Here is a 23,093-nt window from a genome sequence, read left to right on the forward strand (position 1 = left end):
ACCTGGGTGCACTTGGGGGGTAATGCATAAAGATGAGGAAGTCTGCTGTGTACCTCCAGCCAATAATTTGTGTCCAGTTCTGAGCTCCTTGGTTCAAAGACAGGGATCGCCTAGAAAGGAGTCCAGTGGAGGGCCAAAAAGATGATTAAGGGCCTGGAACATCTCCCTTATGAGGAAAAGCTAAGTAAGCTGGATCTGTTCAGCATGGGGAAAAGAAGACTGAGAGGGGGATCTGATAAATGTTTATAACTATCTAAAGAGAGGTGGGAGGCAAAGGGATGAGGCCAGGCTCTTCTCACTAGTGTATAGCAATAGAACAATGGAACCTGGCTTGGCTTCAGCATGCAACAATTCAACACCACACACCATCTCTCCAGCCCTGAATGACTGCTGTGACAGATGGAGCTCAAGGTCGTGGACTAAATAAGCTCAATGGACATTTTAAAGAGATAATCCACAGAAAAAGAGCAATGAGATCTGTACGTTTGTATCAAAGGATGGCAAGGGTGCTGGTGAGGACATATTGGAAAGAGTAAGACCTGAGCATGAGTTAGATGGTGTGGAATGAGGGGTAGTTATTATGCTGGTTTGGGCTAAAATAAAATTAATTTCCTTCCTTCTAGCTGGTATGGGGCTACCTTTTAGATCTGGGAGGAAAATGTTGACAGCACAATGAGGTTTTAGTTATTGCTGAGCAGCGCGTGTGCTGAAGCAGGCACTCTTCTGCTTTTCACACTGCCCACCCCAGCTGGGATTGGGCAGGGAGCTGGGAGGGGACAGAACCAAGACAGCTGACCCAGACCAACAAAACAGATTCTAGTCTACATGCTGCCATGTTGAAACTGGGGGAGTTGGCCAGAAAGCTGCCATTCCTCAGGGAATGGTGGGGCATCAGTTGGCCAGCAGTGAACAACTGTGTTGTGCATCACTTCTTGTGTTGTTTTGGATTTGTGGGGTAGGGGTTTTCTTGTACTTTATTTTTTCCTCTTTCTTATTAAACTGCCATTATCTCAACCCAGGAGTTTGCGCACTTTTTCCAATTCTCTCCCCTAACCCACCTGGTGGGAGCGAGCAAACAGCTCTATCATGCTCAGCTGCTTGCCAGGTTAAACCACAACAACAGCATACTTTCAAAAAGGGCAACTAGCCATTCATGTACACCCTCTGTATCCATGTCATCCAGCCACTAAGGAACCACAAGCACTGTCCAACAACGACAGGTTTGTGTCCTGTCTTCATATTTAAGTCAATCTGGTTACCATACTTACAGTGCACTCCAGTGCTTTCTTCTTTATTCGTCTCCTCTCCCTTGCAGAAAGTGGAAGCTGTGATGATAGGTCAATTTCTTCTAAGGCAGAAAAAGTTTCTCCATTAGCACCTGCAAAATCATAGAATCATAGAATCACAAGGTTGGAAACGACCTATAAGATCATCTAGTCCAACCATCTCCTCTTCTCCATTGCCACCACAAGCACTAAACCATTTCACACAGCACGTCATCCAGACGCCTCTTGAACACTGCCTGACCACTCTCTAAGAGAAAAAGTTCTTCCTTATGTCCAATCTAAACCTCCTCAGATACAACTTGCGGCCATTACCCCGTGTCCCCAGCTCCCTCAGCCGCTCCTCATAAGGTTTGTGCTCCAGACCCCTCACCAGTTTTGTTGCCCTTCTCTGGACACACCCCAGGACCTCAACATCTTTCCTGTAGTGAGGAGCCCAAAACTGAACACAGTACTCAAGGTGTGGCCTCACCTCGAGTAGAGGGGCTGAGTAGAGAGGGATGATCACCTCCCTGCTCCTGCTGGCCATACTGTTTCTAATGCAGGCCAGGATGCCGTTGGCCCTCTTGGCCACCTGGGCACACTGCCTGCTCATGTTCAGCTGAGCATCAACCAACACCCCCAGGTCCTTCTCTTCTTCACACTCATCCAGCCGCTCATCCCCAAGCCTGTAACGCTGCATGGGGTTGTTGTGCCCAAAGTGCAGGACCCGGCACTTGGCCTTGTTGAACCTCACCCCATTCACCTCAGCCCAGTGGTCCAGCCTGTCTAAATCCCTCTGAAGGGCCTCCCTACTCTCAGGCAGATCGACACCACCTCCCAGCTTGGTGTCATCTGCAAACTTACTGAGGGTGCACTCAATGCCCTCATCGAGGTCATCAATAAAGATACTAAACAAGATGGGCTCCAGTACTGACCCCTGGGGGACACCACTTGAAACAGGTCGCCAGCTGGACTTCACTCCATTCACCACGACCCGCTGGGCATGGCCTTGTAGCCAGTTCCTTACCCAAAGAAGTGTATATCTGTTCAGACCACGGGCAGCCAGTTTCCCCAGAAGAAGCCTGTGAGGGACCATGTGAAAGGCTTTGCTGAAGTCTAGGCAGACTATATCAACAGCCCTTCCCTCATCTGTCAGACTGGTCATCCAGCATAGGAGGAGATGAGGTTGGTCAAACACAACCTGCCTTTCACGAACCCGTGCTGGCTGGGCCTGATCCCCTGGACACCATGCACATGCTGTGCAGTGTCATCCAAGATGATTTGCTCCATAACTTTCCCTGGTACTGAGGTCAGGCTAACAGGCCTATAGTTCCCCAGATCCTCCTTACGGCCTTTCTTGAAGATGGGAGTCACATCAGCAAGCCTCCAATCCTCTGGGACCTCACCAGTTAACAAGGAGCACTGATAGATGGCCAAGAGGGGCTCAGCAATCACCTCTGCCAGCTCCCTCAGCACTCGAGGGTGCAGCCCATCTGGTCCCATGGACTTGTGACAGTCCAGATGGAGGAGGAGCTCTCTGACTGCCTCCACCTGAATTGCTGGGGGCATTTTCTGAGCAGCATCCCAGACTTCCAGATCGAGGCATAAAAAGCCCAGAGGATAACTGATCTGGCTGTTAAAGGCAGATGTAAAGAAGGCATTGAGAACCTCAGCCTTTTCCTTGTCCTCAGTGGCCACATTCGCTGCATTCCAAAAGAGGGGATACAGTTCATAGAGGACAGAGAGCCAAAGCCTCATCTTATCAAGGCATATTAAATGTAAACATGCAGCATTTGGCTCAGGTAGCCTCAGAGCTCTGTGTCACTGGGGGTTGAAGAGCACCTGCAGGGCAGCAACAGCTGCCCTCCTGCTCACATCTCTCCACAGGCACCCATCTTGACCAAAATTACAGGCAAGCTATTTGGCCAGATTCTAGACTGATGCACTCACTTCATCTAAGACCATTGAGCATCTTTCTTTTCATCATCTGAACAGTAAATAATAAATAGGATTTCCTAATTCGAAGAATGTAAGACTACAGAAAGCACCAAATGCATTGAACAAGGCTGAAAGCAACACCCTGTGCCCCTCCTAATGTCAGGTTCACCAGGATCCATATGTTAATAGAGTAAGTCCAAATATATTTCAAATTAAAAAAAAAGTTTTTAAGCAAAGCCAGATGTGATTATAATCAGTATGTGGAAAAATACTGAGTTTCATTAAAAAGTACTGCATCTTCCCCATAGCAGAGAATAAAAACCGTATAAGATTACTTCCCTTAGATGATAAAGAGAATTTCAAGGAACTGTAATGCCTACTAATGGAAAATTAACACTTTAGAGACCTGTGCTGGTTGGTTTTCGGTTTTGTTTCATTTCTGGCTTTTATTAGAAATAAAAATAAACGAATAAAGCTCCCCAGCAAGGCGACATCCCAGAGAGAGCATTACACAGAAAGATGCCTTCTCACAAAAAGACATAAAGCAGCCTAAGGCTCTTAGCAGAGTTGTTGACTTTAGGTGTGATCCATGCAAGTTTACTGCAGTACAATTCCATAAAGATCTGCATTTGTACTGATGGCATAATTTACTTTATCACTTTAAAAAAAAAAATAATCACAGTTGCTATACCCACAGCAGCTTCTGAAACAGCAATAACCTGTTCAGAAAAGTATCACTATGCTAAAAGGTACATTTGTGCACTCCTCATGTGCTAAAAGAGAGAAACTCACCAATAAAAGCACTGTCGGATTCCAACAGCAAATTTTTCAAGGATTCGTGGGAGTCATTCCTGAACTGCAAAGGGGAAGCAGAAGACTTGCAAAGTCAGATGCCTCAATATCTATTACCTAATTATAAATAACGTACATTTAACATCTGCTGAAGCTCTGCAAAGGAAACAGCAGCTATGCAGTGTTTTGCACTATTCTATACTTCACAGCTGCAAAAAAGTGCATCTTTTCAAATAGCTCATGTTCTCCTTACGCAGTAGTTTTTGGACTTCTCTGTTGCAGCACCATTTGCTGAAATTGTCTGCACGTGGCAATGGTTGTGGCAGTCTGTGTAAGCCACCATATCCATCAAGGGGTGCATAACAGTCACCACCTGAGCTTTACACCACAGGACAAAGCCGGCAGCAGGCCTGCACCCAAGGTTTGTCCAAAGCTCTGATCAAAAGAGGGAAGACTCCTCATATTTTTGCTTATCCCACCACATGCAATCTGTGGTATTAAAGCACCAAATATCTTCCTAATAATAACAAGCATTAAGATCATTGCTTACAGTTCACTGCATAGTTGCAACCATTTGCAGCAGAAATTCAACTTGAAAATCACTACAAAAATCAAAGCAGTGGAAACTATTTGAGGAAACAAGGGGAAACAAACTTTTTACTGCAAACCACTGCTCTGGAGAAGAATTTCAGGTATTAATTTACAACTCTAACATGCATTGAGGTGATGTATATTTTCCATTTGCTCAGTAATATTTCGTTTCTGCATGAAGTTATAGTGTTATCCTTGAGGCTAACGGCTGTTCCTTGCAGTCTTCCACCATATATGGGCCCACACTCCCACAAAACACCACTGAAGTCTGCTGTTCTGCAGTTAGGTTAGTGAAAAAAAATAAAAACCCAATTCTGATAGCACTCCATTTGGCTTTATTTACACCAGAAAATAAACTTCTCCTTTGAGACAGTGTGCATCACTCAAGTCACGTGGATTCAGAGCTACTGCTGCTGGCTCAGCTGCTTCCACTAATTCACACTCCCAGCAGCAATCTAACATCGTATGAATATAAAGTAAGTATTGATGAATATTAAAAAAGGAAGCTAATGAATCAAACAATCTCTATATACAAAAATAAACAACTTCCACGTCAAGCTTAAGAACCTGTTAATCATTCTATTAAGCAATAGCATTAAAGAAGCTCACTATCTTGGCTGTAATTCTTTCCTCCAAATTCTGTACAAGCCACACAATTTAATAAGCATTAAGCATTTCTTGTGCTTGAAAAAAGCACAGTATTACTTTTTTTTTTTTTTTTTTTTTTTTTTTTTTAAAACCTGTTTTGTTCTTACCAGTCCCATGGTTTGTGGGTTGTAGCCAGAAGGAGAATCATCTTCATCCATGAGAACCACATAGAGAAAAGATCAAATAATTACAGTGTCATAAGAAAAGAGATAACACTGACACACGACGTGCTGACAAAACTTCTGCTACTACATGGAAGAGAAAAACCACTGTCAATTACTACAACTTCCTTTAAAATTGTATACATTTTAACCGAACACCTGAAAACTCCGAAGATCAGTAAAGTGTCTGAATGCCAACATAAGTATTACCAGAAAAATCAAACAGGAGTCAATAGCATATTATTTCTGAGAATACTAGGGTTCTCACTTGAGGGTTCTCAAGTGCACACACTTCTGAAGGGCTGGATATATCAGAAAGACCTCAATTTGTGAGATGGTTTACCATGGGTGTCCAACTTCTTAGCTTGCCTGAGCAATTGCCTTGGGCCACATTCAAAACATATCATATAGTTAAGGTACTTAAGGATCAAAGATTTTTAAAACATTTTTTATTAAAAGATTTTTCTTCTTAAAAGAGAGCAACAAAAAACTACCGGGTTGGACATGTGTAGTTTTAAACATCAAATCAACCCATGAGAGCACAAAAGGTTGCTGCACGAATACCTGGGTTTCTCTTTTACCCTCCCCAGTTTCACCAGTTGAGACCTTAACATCTTTACACATTATTTGAAATACTGTATCTGACAAGACATTTAGGTACACAGCTAGAAAGAAGTTTGTTTTGGGACACCCTCTGCACACTGCTGAACCCCAGTGAAACTAGGACATGGTAATGAGAAAACACACCAGCTTAAATAACTGCAGATGAGACAGCAATTAAACAGCCATAAACAGGAGCAGAGAAAGTCTGCACCAACATGCAAAGGAACTTCTTCACAGTGAGGGTGACAGAGCACTGGAACAGGCTGCCCAGGGAGGCTCCAGATTCTCCTTCTCTGGAGATATTCAAGACCCACCTGGACTCCTACGTGTGCAGCCTGCTGTAGGGGGCTTTGCAGGTGGACTGGACCTGATGACCTCTAGAGGTCCCCTCCAGCCCCTATGATTCTGTGAATCTGAACTTTCCAAGCTATACGTGAGAACCTGAAAGTATATGGCCTTCCTATTATAAGATTATACTGCCTTTTCTAGTGTATTTTTCTTTTCTTATCTTCATCTTCACAGGTATTCTGTACATTTCATTTGCTTTTCTTTTATTAAATATATTTGTGAATTAAGAAGAAAAAAAGAGTGTAAACTACACTATTTATCATCCCAGAAGTAGCTGCTAGCAGTCCTATGGACAGCCACAGAATCATAGAATGGCTTGGGCTGGAAGGGACACCAACAATCACCAGCCTCCAAACCCTTCTGTTGCAGGCAGAGCCAACCACCTTCAGATCTGGTACTAGACCAGGCTGCCCTGGGTCCCAACCAACTTGGGCTTGAACACCTCCAGGAATAGAGCACCCACAACCTCTCTGGGCAGCTTGTTCCAGCACCTCACCACTCTCTCTGTAAAGAACTTCCTCCTGATATCCAATCTAAACCTTCCCTCCTTGAGCTTGAAAACATTTTGCCTTGACCTATCACTGTTACCCTTGTAAAAAGTTGATTTCCTTCCTGTTTATAATCCCCTTTTTAAATACTGGAAGGCTGCAATGAGGTCTCCCCACAGCCTTCTCTACAAATATTTGTTTTAAGCTGGTAAGGCAATGCACACTATCATACAGTATGATGAAACAGGAAAGCCTTTGCCACAACAGCCTGTAACACGGCCTCTTATCCACAATACATATTGCTTTAATTCATCTTCCTGTCTGCCTCATATCAGACAATAAAACTGCTCATCGATTTTCACTGAGGGGAAGAAGATGAACTTGTCTCTGAGGAAAATGAACTGGAAATACAGAGATAACATGGTAACTAATTATCTAGCTCAGTACGTGCTGACAGGCTATAAATGATGTTGTAAAGCAGTAAATGGGATTGAGAGAGAGAAAAGGCTGCTTGAGGATCCTCTGTAAGATTCAGTGGAAAGTTATTTTAGAAATTAGCTCCTTGTGTTCCAGCAGAAAATGCCTGCTGCTAGTTTGCCTCCACATAAGACTGCAGTATCCATTCAGCATTAGCTTACATCTAATACAACCACTCAGCCTTAAAACTAATGAAAAAAGGTAAGTTTGCTTTCCAGCTAGTGGAGGTTGCTCTCCAGGCAACATTAAATCAGAGCCTTCTCAGACTGCCTGTTAAGTAATACTCCAATGGGAAGAAAACCAAAACCAGAAACACACAGTTCTCCACTGAAACTACTGACCTCTTTTACACAATTTCAGTCCACCCCAGAAAGGGCAAAACTAAACGCAACCCTGCACACCCAATTTTGACATTATGTGATATTTAAAATCTTGTAATCAGCCCAGAAGATGTTACAGAGATGCTGATTTGTAACTGCCATGTTATATTATTCATAAGCAATACTGCCCACCTTGCTAGAACACCAAAACATCCACCCATTCTGGAGTTGCTAGCAAGTTGCAAAATCTTACACATGATTTCTAAAGCAAAGTCTGTTCTAGGATACAGATTTCTGAATCTGTGAAACATTCAAACCATGACTACAAACATAAAAGGAATTTAGTACTAAGAGATAAAAGTAGAAGAAGACACATTGGCTGCACTATAACTGATACAGCTTCAAAGCCATCTCCTCCAGCGAGAACTGAAAAGGTGCTGGGAGGGACTTACTGCTAACACCTCCACCAGGTATCAGCTGAAGATTTTTACTGCTCTATGATTTTCTTTAACAGAAAGTAAGAAACCTAATTCTCTCCTGCATTGTTCTGAAGCAAGCACGAAGCAGTAATTAAATTCCTTTCAGGGAAATAAGGAGAAATAGTCACACTAATTTTTAAAAGAAGACATTCAATACTTCTGTGCTTTTTAATGTGACAGAATTCAGTGTTCTGGTGAACAGAAGTGCTTTACACTTCTGTGCTGCAGTGCTGACAGGGAACATCAAGGTAAAATCAGAGCTGCCATTTTTTAAAAACCTTCATCAATACAAAAGCAATAGACAAAGCCACTAAAATTATCTCGGTCCATTCATTCCTTACCTTCTGCTTCTCTCCTCATTCTCATTCTGTCAAGTTTCTTCTGCTGCTCTCTCAACAGAGCCTGCTGTTGAATTTCTAGAGTCTGGTCATCTTTTGGAGGATCAGGATACATTTGCCTTAAGCCTACACGTGTTTCAGAATCTAGAACAAAGATAGGAAATAAGAATTTTACTTCAAACTAATGTTTCTGGAAAAGAAATTTTAAAGCAGTTACACATTCACAGTCAGAAGAAACATTAAAAAGAATGGTGACAATGGCATTCTATCTCCCAAGCTGTTTAGTAGCACACCTTTATGGCAGGCATAAGAGATGCAGGCTGATATACCCTCATTTTAAAGAGCTTGCACTCCTGTTTAACTTCAAAACGACATCTCCAGCCAGAAGGCCCTTACAGAGAAGAGCAATGCTTTCTCCCTCCAAAATCTAGAAGGCATTTTGGGGGGTGTCCATCGATCAAATTAGAAATGTTATGAGAACAGCTCAAATCATATAATTAAACAATTTATCAAATTAAAATCTTTCAAAGCATTCTTTGAATCAATATTCAACAGTTGACAAACATTTTGGAAAAGAAAAACATTTCTCCATCAAAATTACATGTATTCTTTAAAAGACCCCCATAAAATTTAGCAAGGTTCCCCATAAGGTATGTGCCAAGTGGTTGCACACTGATTCTGGCAGTGGTGCAGTACCTAACAACAAACTGTAGACATTTGTAGAAACACTCACACTAAGTGACATACATGCATGCAAAATGCTGCCCACAGAGCATGCTGCGCATAGGCAGTGGCTGAGAAGAAGCCAGTGTTCTTTGTTTTAAATCCTGAGTGACGTGGAAGATGGAGGAAAAGATGTTTCACAGACTTTCTTCCTCAGCAACAAGATCTCCCTACCTTTGTATTTAAGTTCATTAAAATCCCAGATGTTCTGCACGTTGACAGGATCTTGTGCATCCTTTGACGAAGGCCGCCTCACCGGAGCCTGCAGACGCAGCCTGGCCATCTCAAATATGTCCTTTGGATTCTTCTCTCTCCTCCCACTTGAAAAGTGGGTGAAACAAGCAAAACATCATTTCAAACCGCAATACTCATGAATTACATGAAAGCATAGTTTAATGCTAATAAAACTCACTTCTTATACTTAGACACTGAGCAACTGTTTATTTAAAGCTACTAATTTGAAAATAATCACACTGCATATCATGTAATGAGAAGAAATAATCTATTTGAAACAAAGAAAAAAGAACCTCTTACTTTAAGGAACAGAACTATGACTTCTGATCTGATGAGTCTTTTGCAACTAGTGGGTACAGTTACCTAGCAGAGTTTGGAAGCAAACCATGAAGTTTTAAATAAAAGGGTATGAATTTCTGTAAGGAAGAAAGTACTCCTACAGCATTGCTCTATTTAACAGATACTGCAGTCTCCAGACACAACTCACAGCCTTGGAGGGAAGGCATTGAGATAAAAACTTAGACATCAGTTTTAGACCAATAGACCAAATATTCTAACTACCAACATTATCAACACACTCATTCTTAGACTAAAATTTAGAAAGATTTCTGGAAAAAACAACCAGCCAACCACACACCAGAAAAATGAAAAAGGGTATGTGCAAGTTTAATGTCCACATCTTCATTTAACACATCATATTAGCCAACTGACACTTCTAATACACAGTAGCTCCAAGTTCCTGTATAAAAGCTGACTTCTAAAAAATGAAGACGAAATTCTCACCGTGTAACTGGTCCATCATCATCACTAGCCACATTTAGCAACTGTTCCTGCAGTCGCCTCTCTTCACTGCGAAGCTGTTTCCTCATCTCTGATAATTCATTTATCACATTCTTTCTTTCTTCTGTAATTTAACACCAATAAAGTGTTAGAGACACTTTTCTGCCTGCCTCGTAAATGCAAGGTGAAAAAAGTGACAATGCACTGTTAATTAAAGTGATCAGATATGCACAAGCATTTCATACTTTAGAAACCAGGGGAGAACTTGTATTTTAAGGCAGCAGAAGGATGAAATCACCAGAACAGCAAAAAGCATTCAAACTTCAACAGAAATGCTCTGCTGCATTTAAAAAAAGGAAAAGCTAAGAAGCAACTGGATGCTGACAGTAAGCAGCCTTATTCTGCAATTTGTAAATCTACACAGTTCTCCTGAGAGTTAGAAGACAGGAACTAAGGTGGTATCAACACATAAAACCCATTTCTGACTCCTAAATCCCTCTGGACAGTTCAAAAGAGAAATATCAATCTGCTTAGTGCCATCTCTTAAGTGTTAAGGAGTTCCAACTTCAACACTTATTTTTAGAGTGTGCTCATGCTGAATTTTCAGAACTACTGTTGGTCTCAGCTGCTGGGTTTTTGTAGTTAGGACAGCATTCCTCAAAAAGCATCAAGTTTCATAAATTCCTTGTTTTTCACATTACATACATTCTAGCAAACACCTTTTAGTTTGACTGCAGAATCTATCAGGCGAGCAAGTTTTACTAGTTTAAATGCTCCTACACGAGAGTTAACCCATATTTCTTCATTTCTCTCAATTTCCATGAGCTGCATTAAGAACCTCTTTCCTAGTGGAAGAGCTACAACAAACCCAGGTACTGACCACATTTGTAGGACAGCACTTACTGTTACGCTTCATGTGTTTTTGCAGTGAAGGCAGTACCTACCAAGTGCTCGCAACTGATTTCTTCTAGCTGGGACAGGTGGAGAAGGAGCTCTGGGTTGTGGAGGATCCTAATCATCAGAATGAACACAAAAAGTTAACACGTCATAGTAAGCAACTACACCAGCCATAGCAGCCTTTCATTTCCTTACTTGATGTCCAACTTATTAACTACCACTACTACCAGAAAAAAAACAGTAACCTAGCAAGTCATTAATGCATAGGGCTTTTTTGTTTGTTTGCTTTTTAAATCTGATCTTTTAAATGCATTAAGCAAGTTATAGCAATATGAACTGTAACACACTCAGAGATCTGACCACAGCTGTGCTATGTGCTGGAAGGACATACAGATAAACAAACAAATTGGTTTTAGACAAGGTTTAAAGTCTTAAAACATCTTCTGAAACTGCACTATATTTTGCCAAATTATCACTTCCTGGTAAACCCATTTAAAAAAAACTTATAGTCCAATTCATTCCTACATACATAGTAAAAACAGTTTCCAATAAAATGTCAGAAATGTAGCTCAAGATTCACAATTATTTAATCTATTCTACTCATTACAGGAGGAATTTTAAAAAATACAGAAGGTGAAGTGTAGCAGCAAACTTTTTGTACCTTCAGGAATACAAAACAATGCCCACAATGAGGTTACAAGTCTGAGCTAAGTTCTTTTCTTAGTGAACATTCTGGATTACTGGATTCACAAGCCAGAACCCAGCAACAAACTGAACGTGAGGAAAAAAAACCTCAGCTGCTTATCTCTACCCTTTGCCATCACTGTAACCCTCCTTTGGAGGCTCTCTAATATCTTTATAACCTTCTGTCGTGGTGCCATGCATTCAGTGCTCATGGCAAGGCCACAAAGCACAGAGCAGAGTGGGACAATTCATTCCTTCAACCAGCTGACAAGGATCCTTAGATCTCTGGAAAGATGAACAGAGCATTTACTCTGAAAAACAAGAGGCTCTTCACTACAGAAAGCACACAATGTGCAGAAAAAAATTAAAATAAGACACCCCAAACAATTCTTATGTTCTCAATAACATTAAGCTTTACAGCCATTAAATAACAATAAAGACCATCTCTAGTTATTCACTGTGTTCCAGTGAACAAATGGGCAAAGAGGAAAAACTGAGTAGGATTTCACACGCTGCGCTGACTTGAATATAGGTAAGTAGAATGACAAAATATCCTGAGTTGGAAGGAACCCACAAGAATCATCAAGTGCAAGATGACTAGAAAAATCCTACTTGTGAGTAGTAAGATACATGGCTTTCAGCTGATGGAATCCTCTCTTCTTTTCTTATTGACTTGTTCTGAAGAGCAGGAATGACAGGAGAAGGTTTCCTCGAGAACTGTAAGGAGTAAAGAAAGACTGGAACTACTTTCCTAAAGGCTCTAAAATATACATATATTATACACATGAAGAGTTTTGTTAACATGCTTCATTTGACAGTAAAATGCTTTTATTTATCGTTAATTGAAGCATTTTTATACTTAATATTAACTTTAACTCTTAACCCCATAAAATGATTGCAAAAATAATTTCATGTGATTTTATTTACTACATGTAGAAGTTTTAATATGTGTTTCTGTGTTGCATGCCTTTTTCAGTTACAGTTGTTACTTTTTTAATTTTTCTTATTTTATTTATTATTATTATTATTTTTTTTTTTTTTTTTAAACTCCAGCCAATTCCATTGTATTTGTTTTGGGGAAATGCTTTGTAGAAACACGGAAGAGAAACAGTTCTGTAATTTATATTGCCTATTACAACTTCGTAATGGACTTCTCATCCAGGTCAAAGGAAAATAATTAAATTATAAAAAGCCTCTTTGCTGAAGATAAACTGTCCTTCAGTCCCCTAAAATATTTAATAACTTCTCTTTGTGTTTGGTCCTCAGCAAAAGCAGGCTAAAGTTCCTCATAGCAGATTTAAAAAAAAAAAAACAAAAAACAGAGTGCAGCTTACTAATATGGACATTGCTCTATAGTACTTTCAAATGAAACTTTATCAGCAAGATAAGGCTCCACTGTACTGTGTCTGATATTTTCCCATCAGCTGTACTGCACCTGCTAAGTGTACTGGAGCTGAGGAGGCCAAGAAGGGAGCAATACTGGCAGAGGTTTCTGAAATCATACTCTCTTTTCAAAGCATTTATTCTTGTAAATTAGGAAGTATTTGGTATCTTAGAAAGTAACTGAAGCATTACCATTTTCTTTTCCTCTTCTATCTTGGCATCTTTTTCCTTCTCAAAATACTGTCTAAGTTGTTCATCTCGCTTTTCTTCTTTTTCTTTCCTTCTTTTTTCTGCCTCTTTTTGTCTTTCTTCATCTAATCGAATAATTTCTCTGTTTTTTAACCTTCGCTGTAATAAAAACATTATCAGTACCTTCAAAAAGATTCAACAGTTTTAAGGTTTTGCTTTTTTTTCCTTGGAGAAATTAGAACTCAAATAAGCTGTTAGTATGAAATATGAAAGTATATTCCAAAACATTCAAATTCAAATCCAAAACAGTGTCATGAAGATAGAGCAGTCCTGGCTCTACAAACATTTAACAGAATTTCTCATAACTTCAATACACATCAGTTTTTGTCCCCACATCCACGTCAGCCAGCCAAATTGTAGGCCACCACTTCTAAAAGAAGCACGACATGATAGCAGTGCCCACAGAGAAAGGTCACAGCTTTAATCTTCCTATGAAAACCAGTTGCTTCCTATGCTACCCATGCCCCATTCTCTTATCCAGAAAACCCATCCAACTAAACTGTGCATGAAGAACATAAAGTTTTAGAAATCCCAAACTACACCTTCCCATGTAATGTTTCCTAATCACAAAAGGTACTGAAAGATTTTCCCAGATCTGATGGCCCTATGTCCTTGTCTCAGAGTTATTTATGAGACTTTGAATTACACAAAATCATTCAATTTTCCACATCTGATCGATAAAGTTTGAGTTTGAATTAAATCACAAGTTCACCTTGTGACAAATACTTATTAAACTTGAAATACTTATTAGACTTGCTTGGGATTCTTCCAAAAAAAGTAGTATTTTATCTCAAAGATACATTCTGGCCAAATAATCAAACACGCTTTCTGAAATAAGCTGTATTCAGAATACAAAAACTGCATTAGAGCTAGATGGAAGAGACTAATGAACATAAATGTGTCTCTGTTTGTTTTTAATTGACTGATTTGACAAAACTTCTTGTAGTGGCCTCACTGACAATTTTCTTTTAATATGTGTGCGCCTCTGACAGATATAAAACTAAATTTTTTTCTGAGAAGAATTAATGATATTTCAAGTTGGCAGCACACTATAAAAAGCAAGAACGTGCATTAAAAATGATCGTTTCCTACAATTTTTTTTCTCCTCTGATTAATGTAAGCCACTTTAATTACAGAGGCAACTTCACAATATACTTCTAACTTTACCCTCTTGATCTAGAAGACAAATACTTCAAAGGGTTAAATTAGGATGAAAGAAGTGAAGAGATCAAAATATTACACCTCCTCCTCTTTCCTTCTTTTCTCTTCTTGTTCATCTTCATATGCTTTCTGAATTCTCCTCCTCTGTTCAGCTAGTCGTTTCTCTTCTTTTTCTTCTTCCAGTCTAAGTTTTTCTCGCTCTGCTTCTTCCCTACGTCTCTTTTCATCAATCTAGAAAACAAAGCAAAGAAGTATTCAGCTATCAACAGACAGCAGTAATCTCATAAACATCTCCCATCGTGAACATCTACAGAACTTTGAATCTCTGCTCATGCAACCAACAATTGTATGCAACAACTGAAAGATCTCAAAGGCCAGCCTATGTTTCAATTTCAGGATTCCTTTAACACAAGCCAGTACTTTACTGTTTCTTTTTGGCAACTATTTACTGAACCATCTTTCAGTACAAATGCTAATTATATGTGCTAGTACTAAAATCTGAATATTCGCAAACATTTTCTTCCGGAGGTACCAAAATAACACTTTACCAAACAAATAAGAAGATGGGAAACCAAAGAAAAAAAGACACAGTGATTGTCATCTTCTTTTCCACAATTGTATTACTAGACTCACCATTGACTTACTGCAGCCAAAGCCCATTCTTAATTACTTTTGGCAGCCCTATACATAAAGAAGGACTCAAGCTTTTCATTCATTAAGAGATACACATCACAGAATCATAGAATGGCCTGGGTTGAAAAGGACCACAATAATCATCTAGTATCAGCCCCCCTGCTGTGTGCAGGGTCGCCAACCACCAGCCCAGGCTGCCCAGAGCCACATCCAGCCTGGCCTTGAATGCTTCCAGGGATGGGGCATCCACAGCCTCCTTGGGCAACCTGTTCCAGTGTGTCACCACCTCTACGTGAAAAACTTCTTCCTAATATCAACCTAAACCTCCCCTGTCTCAGTTTAAAACCATTCCCCTTTGTCCTATTACTATCCACCCATGTAAATGTTTTTACTTCTAAATTATTTACTATTTCCTTGATGATGTAATTACACTGACATCTAATTCACATAAAGTAAAATTACACACAAAGCTTTATGGACAGAAGACAGAAACTGATAGAACAGCAGTCACACTTTAGAAAGCCATCAACAAATAACCAGATTATTACTGTCCCAAAGACAATGACAAGTGCATGTCATTCTGACAAACATGCACTTGTAACACGCTCATTTCCAAGGGCAATTTTTTTCCTTTACGCATTTATGTAAGCTTGTACTGTATGAACTGCTTGAGAACTCCAAACTGAATTTAGAGGGTCACATTTCGGAAAAGAGACATAATCTAAGTTAATGAAGCCAATTATTAATAGCATCATTTTCATAACCATTTCTTATGAAGGGGAAAAAAAAAAACAGATTCAACAGCATACAGCTCTCAGCATACACCCTGCTTGCAGAACTGGCTGCGACACAAAAAAACCTTTGGCTGGTCAACCTTATCTAGTGATTTACTTTGCACGTAATCCCTCTTCAAAAAAAATAATTATTTAACATGACAAGTGGTGTAAGCATTCACCTGTAGACGAAGAAAGTTTTTGTATGACTCTTGTCGCTTCAGTTGTTGTGGAGATGGCAGCTCACCAAACACATTGCCCCGAGCAAAAGGAGAAGTCTGTGCAAATGCAAAACCTAAGAGGGAGATAGGGAAAAAAAAAATCCAGCTAAAAATCAAATCAAACTGAAGAGAGCAAACCAGAGTGAAGGAGGAGGAATGCGAGACGCCCCTTTCACAAAGTAGTTATGACAGCCCTAATTCAAGGCAATAGCTGAAAACAACAGTTGCAATTAAAAGTTTTCACACTGTCTGTCTAGAATGTTTTTACTGCTCTTTAATGTCTGAGCTAGATGCCTTGTTACAAAATGACACCTACAAAAGATTTTAGGATATCATGAAACAAGTCACATATTTTACCCTGAAATCTACAGTTTAAGATCTAAAAAAATGTCACACTGAAGTTAATTACAATAGCAAACATTCTGTATTTCATAATTCTATTGCTTGCCATCTAGTCTGATTTAACACACATAGCTCTGTTTCTTGGGTTTATTCAATATTTAAAAACAGAGTATGAGGTAAAGTAGCAATGGATACTACGAACAACAAAGCCAAAAACTGGCAAATAAAATTCTAAGCACTCAGAAAATGGAATTCTGCCATTGTAAGGCACCTTCTGTTCCATGAAATTTGAAGTGTCAGGTCTCTTTGAGCTCAGCAACTTTCTCCACTGTATTGGAAACAACATCACTGGGGACAGGTCACCAAGTTAACCTTCCTGAGCTAAGAATGTGTCATAACCATACAGTCCCAATAGCTCTAGAGAAGAGGATCAACTCAGATAACAGAACAGCCTCTGCAGAACAGGATCTCTACAGGAAGTGGAGGAGAAAGAAAATAAATAAGCGTAAGTTGTGTTCTCTTTTCAACTGATACAGCATGATCCTCATTCTTACCATGTCTCCTCCAAAGGACATAGTGCCTCAGGGGTGTGCAAACACCACAACTCCACTAAGCTGAGATGAACAGAGCTACAAGCTGCTCTCATGCTCCTCCCTTACTTTTCCCTGTGCAGTGGCTTAACACCCAAGCCAGATGAAAGCAGAAACAAGATATACATTTATTCCCATAGAGACAGACAGGCTTACTTCTACTACTCAGTTCTAATTACAGAATCAAATACTTTCAGGTTAATGCTAGTTTTCCTTACACTGAATCACTGTTTGAATGCTTCCAAAACAGAACTTATATGTGGTTCTTCAGGATGGATTTACTTCACACAATCCATTCTGTGCAGAAATTCACAAGAAAGCTTATATATCATTTAAAAGGCACCAACACAAGGCAGACAAGTTACTATGGAATGCATCCAGGAATTAACTTATTGTGTAAAAGCTACTACCCAGCAAGCTCCTGTTTAGCAGGAGGGAGAAAAATGAAATAAAATAGAAATAATCTAAACAAGGTCATTTTAATGCCTAAGTGGGAGGTGCAAGGCCATCCTGGTCACAACTCTCATCCATATCACCTTCTGTTCTCAGTGTCAATGATCTAACCAGGTGACTCTTGGCTTTAACAGCCTTGCCTGTTCCACCTCTTACAGCCTTGCCTGTTCCACCTCTTACCAAATGGTTAAATACACAGTGTATCAGGTAGGAAGAGCGAGACAGCACAGAAAGAAAGGAAAAAAAAGATTCAAGAGTCAACAGTCGTGACATTGAACACTGATCTTGGGAAACAGATCCGTGTTCCAATTAACATCTTTACATACAAGTGCAACAGATGGAGTAGGAAAAAAATCAGCATATAAGCTGACCCAAGCAGAGCAGGGCAGATCCTGGGGACAGGTCTGGAGTATCACAGCACTCTCATTCAGATGTCTCATGAAACATGAGAGAAAGATGCATTTGTTTTTTAAATAAGAAAGTCAAATAGAATCCCTAAAATTTGGAGGCAGTATGCAGGGCTGCATATCTACTTATCGTACCCATTCCCTCTTTGAACTTAACTATGCCTGTTTCATCTTACACCATCATCTACCTGCAGGCCATCTTCCCTACTTCTATGGCATTTTTCTCCTACTATACAGTCCTATTTCACTGCACCATTTAGAAGTAAAATAAATATGTATCAAGATTTGATTATGTAACTTTGAACCTGGAAAACTAGTGTACTGATTCTGACTGTCAACAGTTACCATTTATCACTATTGATGAGACAGATAGGAGAATATATTTTCAGCACACACAAATGACAGCAATAGAGAAGTTTGCAGAAGAATAATTATTTAGACTTCAATGGCACAAGGCACTAATGCTGCTAAAGGACTACAAGAAAGGAGGAAAAGAAACTAGAAGAGTTTGATCACTAAGACCTACAATTAGAGCTATAAGAGTGTTCTTAAAAACCTGCTATTTTATTTGTAGATGCTCCTGCGTTCTCAGGTCTTGGTGAGGCCAAACTTAGGTCAACAGATACAATAGCCCTTTTATCTTCGTATAATCTCGCCTCCGGATTATGATACGCATCTTCATTTTGCTTGTGCATCATATTCAAGTCAGCTGAAGGAAAGGGGAAATAACTGTTTGTAGCATTTTGTTCTCACATAAGCACGTTCACCATAGATTCTCAAAAACGGGGCTTTTTAGCAGACTTCATTTCTGGACGCAGCAACTACAGGAACAAAAAATTTAAGCAAAGACAAGAACATATATGCTACAGTGAAATATTAGTTACAAGGAATTCTTTTGCCAGGAATGATTCCTCATAGCAAACCTCTGCCCCACCAGAAGCTATGAAACGGAAAGGCAAAGAGCTCAAAGACAAAACAGACTGAAACAGTTGTGATGATGAGCACCTATTTCCTAAAAGCTGTAAAATACTTCTCAGTTTAGAATTGGTATTTTAAGTACTGAATCCCTAGTGTATTTCATTCCTTTAGGGGCAATAACCACAATAAGCCATTAAGGTGTATTGTGGTCTTCATGTCACCTTAATAGTCCAAGTGTTGATGTCTGTGCAAAATAGTGTCATCCAATTTTTTTTTTTTTAAGCACATTTCAATCAAGATTTACACACTGCTTATTTGTTACCAGAAAAATCCTGGTCAAAGATCCAATTTCAGCTCATCTTGAAACATTCACTGTATTACTCCTAAAAGGCTCATTTTCAAAATAAAGACAAAGAAAACCAACCCTACTACATAGTTTCCAAACTATGTTTCAAAATAGTCATTCTGATACATAGGAATCACTGTAGTCATTTAAACACACAGGTTTCAAATACTTGAAATTACATCCCTCTCTGTAAAGGACCTTTTGCATTAGTGTTTCCAGAAGCTGTTTACAGACATCTTCAAGAAGGCAAAAGTCACACTGCACAAAATAAGAGACATAGCAGAAACAGCACATTATGTTTGATGATGTTTCACTCCTACCTTATCCTTCAAGTTGCTAAAGTACAATGGGGATAAATAACTTCAGATACATAATCCAGGAAAACTAGCTAACAATCTTCTCTTAGTTCCCCATTCACAAACAAATTTCTGAGGAAGTATATGCACACTTTAGGCTAACACAAGCAACCTCTTTTTCTCTGGCTTACACTACCCACACTGTCATAAAGCCTGGAGCAAGAAACCAGGTACTCAAATGCTGTGCTTAAAGATAGGCAGTGACAACATCTCTACCTGCTCTGGGGATAAACACAAGCTTCTAAGCTTACTATTTGGGCACACAGGTTTTGCAAAGCCTTTGAACCTTACCTCCATCTTCAAATGACTAGCCACATGCCATTGGGGTGTCATAAAATTGAAACTTATTACCCATATATGGACTGTTACCCTGTGTGTGTTCCATGCTTTCAAGATTCTCGTATTTTAGTACCAGAGGACATATTCTGAAAACCTAACGGGAAGGCAGCATCATATTCCAATAGCATGAAAATCAATTTGCATCAGCTGTATTCAGCTTTCCACAAAATGAAACTGACTGGTGTCATACCCCCGAATGGGGATGAGAAATGCTTGTCTCAAACATCACATTTGACTTCTACTGGATAATTTCTAGAGTCTTCCCTTTCTTTTCCACATTAATTGGAAGCATTTAAATTCTTTCAGCTGGGAGGAGGAATAAGAAAACATCAAGTCCATTTGACTTACTATTTCTGTGTGCTGTAATTATTACCTCTTGAATAAACGACAGAATCATGAAGGAAGCTGAATCTTTAACACTGAAATCAGGTTGGATATGATACAGAATCAACATGGCATTTAAATTCACCTATGCAAAACCTACTCTAGTTTCCTTATACCATATGCCTGAAACAAACCCATCTCCCAATAGCTGCTAAAGAGCCAGTATAGCTATTTTCAAGCTAAGATGCTGAAGGCAAGAATTGAACTAGAATAGGCCTACAAGAGATAAATGGCTGCTGAGATGTGGCATAAGTCCTCAAGTCACAGGATCAAATGTGAGCATGCAAACATCCTTCATTCAGCTGAAATGATTGAGGGGATTTCCAAAACAGTTATGGCAATTACATGGAGATAACAGTTCAACAAAAGAAATACTTTGTGGCACTTACTTTAATGTTAAGAAATTCATTTTGAAATGTATGAATCTAGTTGTGCTTACTGAGAACTATTTTAATTTCTGCACAAAACTTTGTTGCTGTAGTGAACCCTACAGCAAAACTGCACATAGAGAAAGCTTTGCCTAAACGCAGGGACTATGTCCAGGATCCAGAATCATAAATTTGAGTTGTACATCTACCTCTGATTTACAGAAGGCTATAATCTGGGCAAGTTGTTCATCTGCCATCTCCCAGCCTGCTGCTCCCATCTTGTATAAAGCAGCGCTTAGAAATAGAAGAAATAAAATTTTAAAACATTACTGACAAACTGCCATTTACACAACCATTTGCCAGCAGTGCTACTTGGAGATTTAAGTATTCCACTTAGGTTTAGATATTTTTTCTAACATTTTCCATGTCACAAGTAAAGCTTTCTAAAAACCTGGAAAATGTTTATATAAAAGCCTCCAGAACAGACCTCAGCCTATTTCTACTGCAGCTTTTTTTCTTTTACCCTTTACTTTTGCATTTGTTCTTCATTTAAAGCTGACATCTACTTTTTTTTTTTTTTTTTTTTTTTTAATATTACCCTTTGAATCATTCTACTGAAATGAAATCGATTACTTAAATATTCCCAGAGCACATCAGCTTAAAACAAGTATTTCTGTTTGTAAATAAAGCATTATCAGTGCTACAAAACATGAAATAACATATGTGAATAAAGCCCTTACAGGAGCAAGAGAATCCTCAAAAGACAGCCCATAGTTTTGGCAAACATACTTATCAGATTTCCTTTTGCATCTCTGAGAGGAGCTCCACCACCACCTTTTCCCCAGGGGTTGTAATTCCTCATTTCTGCTTCTAACTTGGCTTCGTAACGTTCTTTCTCTTCTTTCTCTTGTCTGCGTCTTTCCTCTCTCTCCCTTATCTAAAAAGAAACAATCCAAAATTAATTGCTTAAAAATATCACAAGGCGTATAATTTGATTAAAAAGCCGAAGAAGTAAGGTGAGTGCACTCATCCCCCCACCTGTATCTAGTAAACTTCATTTCACTGCCTACCAGGCAGACAGAACACCAAACTGTCACAACACACAAGTACAGTTGTGTGTGATCACAGAGGAACACTTTGGAAGTCTTTCAAATATTCATGTCTGACACCTGCAGTAGATCGAAAGTCCCACATTCTTGGATCTTATGATTATTATTATTATTAAGAGGAGGTTGTCCTGCTTCTCATTCTGACACATTTTGTTCAGCCTGAACTCAGAGATGGGATAAAGACTTTTACCCAGAAACAATAAGAGAATGTGATACAATTCTGAAACTATTCATTAAACAGCTGTACTACAGTAAGACATGATGATATATGCAAATAATGCGTGACTGCTCATATGGTTTGTTTTCCTTTGAGACTGCATTAAATACACATAACAGTGTCCTTACTACTTCATGTAGCTCTCATAAAGAGAACAGCTGTTAAAAAAACCAATCTAACTTCTATTCAAAGCTCCTGAAACACACTGCTATTTCTGTAGCTAAATTACATTAGCACATTAAGTTTATTCCTTTCATGCATCAAATAAATAAAAATAAGTTTCCCTTTATCAAGGGAAATGGATTCTTATCCAAGAATGGCTTGGATTGGAAAGGACCTGGAAGATTACCTCCTTCCAACTCCCTGCCATGAGCAGGGCTGCCACCCACTACATCAGGTAATCAATCAAAGACAATTTTGGATGAGACGCCATGAGTCAAAACAAAGACACATCCAATCTGCAGACTGTTTCCATGCTTAGATGCATGATTTAGCAAAGGGTTGTTAGAGTTAGGATAGTATGGTTAGGTTGAGGTTGGACTTGTTGATCTTTAAGCTCTTTTCCAACCCACCAATTCTATGATTCTATGGCTTTGTGTACAGTGAGAAAATGAGAAAAAGAATGTACAGTATATTCTGCTCACTTTTAAAGATACACAGAATTATAGCTTTGAAAAATTATCTTGTCAGGATTGCCAGATCTTTATGTCAAATTGTGCAGTCTCTCACGTGGCAGTAAGCTTGAAAAACCTGCTGTTTACCTGAAGAGCTAAAATGAGCTAAAGAAAGGTCAGAGGACCAGCAGAAAGGAAACAATGGAAAAAGGGAGGGTTAAGAAGGCTTTTTTTACTAGCAAATGGAATGAATATCTCTGAAAGAATACTACAGTTACAACCATTACATGTTAACAAGAAGAAAATGTCAGCAGCTTTGTAATCAGTACCTGCTGCTGCAATTCTTGCTGATAAGACAACGTCGCCTCTTTGGAAGGCTTTGACTTTTCTTCAGAAAATACTCCTATGCTTCTTTGTCTGTCTCCTGTACTCCTCTGTCCAACGTTACTTCTGAAGCAGAAATC

The 23,093-nt window shown here is 39.3% G+C and overlaps 1 protein-coding gene across 1 annotated transcript in view; it reads right to left on the bottom strand.

Moving 5' to 3' along the window:
- Positions 1–23,093, bottom strand: part of CSPP1 (centrosome and spindle pole associated protein 1) — a 53,847-nt gene that overhangs the window by 6,091 nt on the left and 24,663 nt on the right. Inside the window, exons 18-31 of the mRNA XM_042840081.1 lie at positions 22,959–23,079; positions 21,479–21,626; positions 18,535–18,687; positions 16,148–16,260; positions 14,641–14,790; positions 13,342–13,497; positions 12,379–12,483; positions 11,130–11,196; positions 10,189–10,309; positions 9,346–9,491; positions 8,452–8,592; positions 5,342–5,382; positions 3,996–4,059; positions 1,269–1,378 (exon numbers count right to left, since the gene is read on the bottom strand). Coding sequence (XP_042696015.1) covers positions 1,269–1,378; positions 3,996–4,059; positions 5,342–5,382; positions 8,452–8,592; positions 9,346–9,491; positions 10,189–10,309; positions 11,130–11,196; positions 12,379–12,483; positions 13,342–13,497; positions 14,641–14,790; positions 16,148–16,260; positions 18,535–18,687; positions 21,479–21,626; positions 22,959–23,079 — 1,636 coding nt within the window. The remainder of the gene's footprint in view (positions 1–1,268; positions 1,379–3,995; positions 4,060–5,341; positions 5,383–8,451; positions 8,593–9,345; positions 9,492–10,188; positions 10,310–11,129; positions 11,197–12,378; positions 12,484–13,341; positions 13,498–14,640; positions 14,791–16,147; positions 16,261–18,534; positions 18,688–21,478; positions 21,627–22,958; positions 23,080–23,093) is intronic.

The sequence above is a fragment of the Centrocercus urophasianus genome, unplaced genomic scaffold, assembly GCF_019232065.1.
Source record: "Centrocercus urophasianus isolate 14NV4802_14NV808 unplaced genomic scaffold, USGS_Curo_1.0 seq_11, whole genome shotgun sequence".
Taxonomy (NCBI): domain Eukaryota; kingdom Metazoa; phylum Chordata; class Aves; order Galliformes; family Phasianidae; genus Centrocercus; species Centrocercus urophasianus.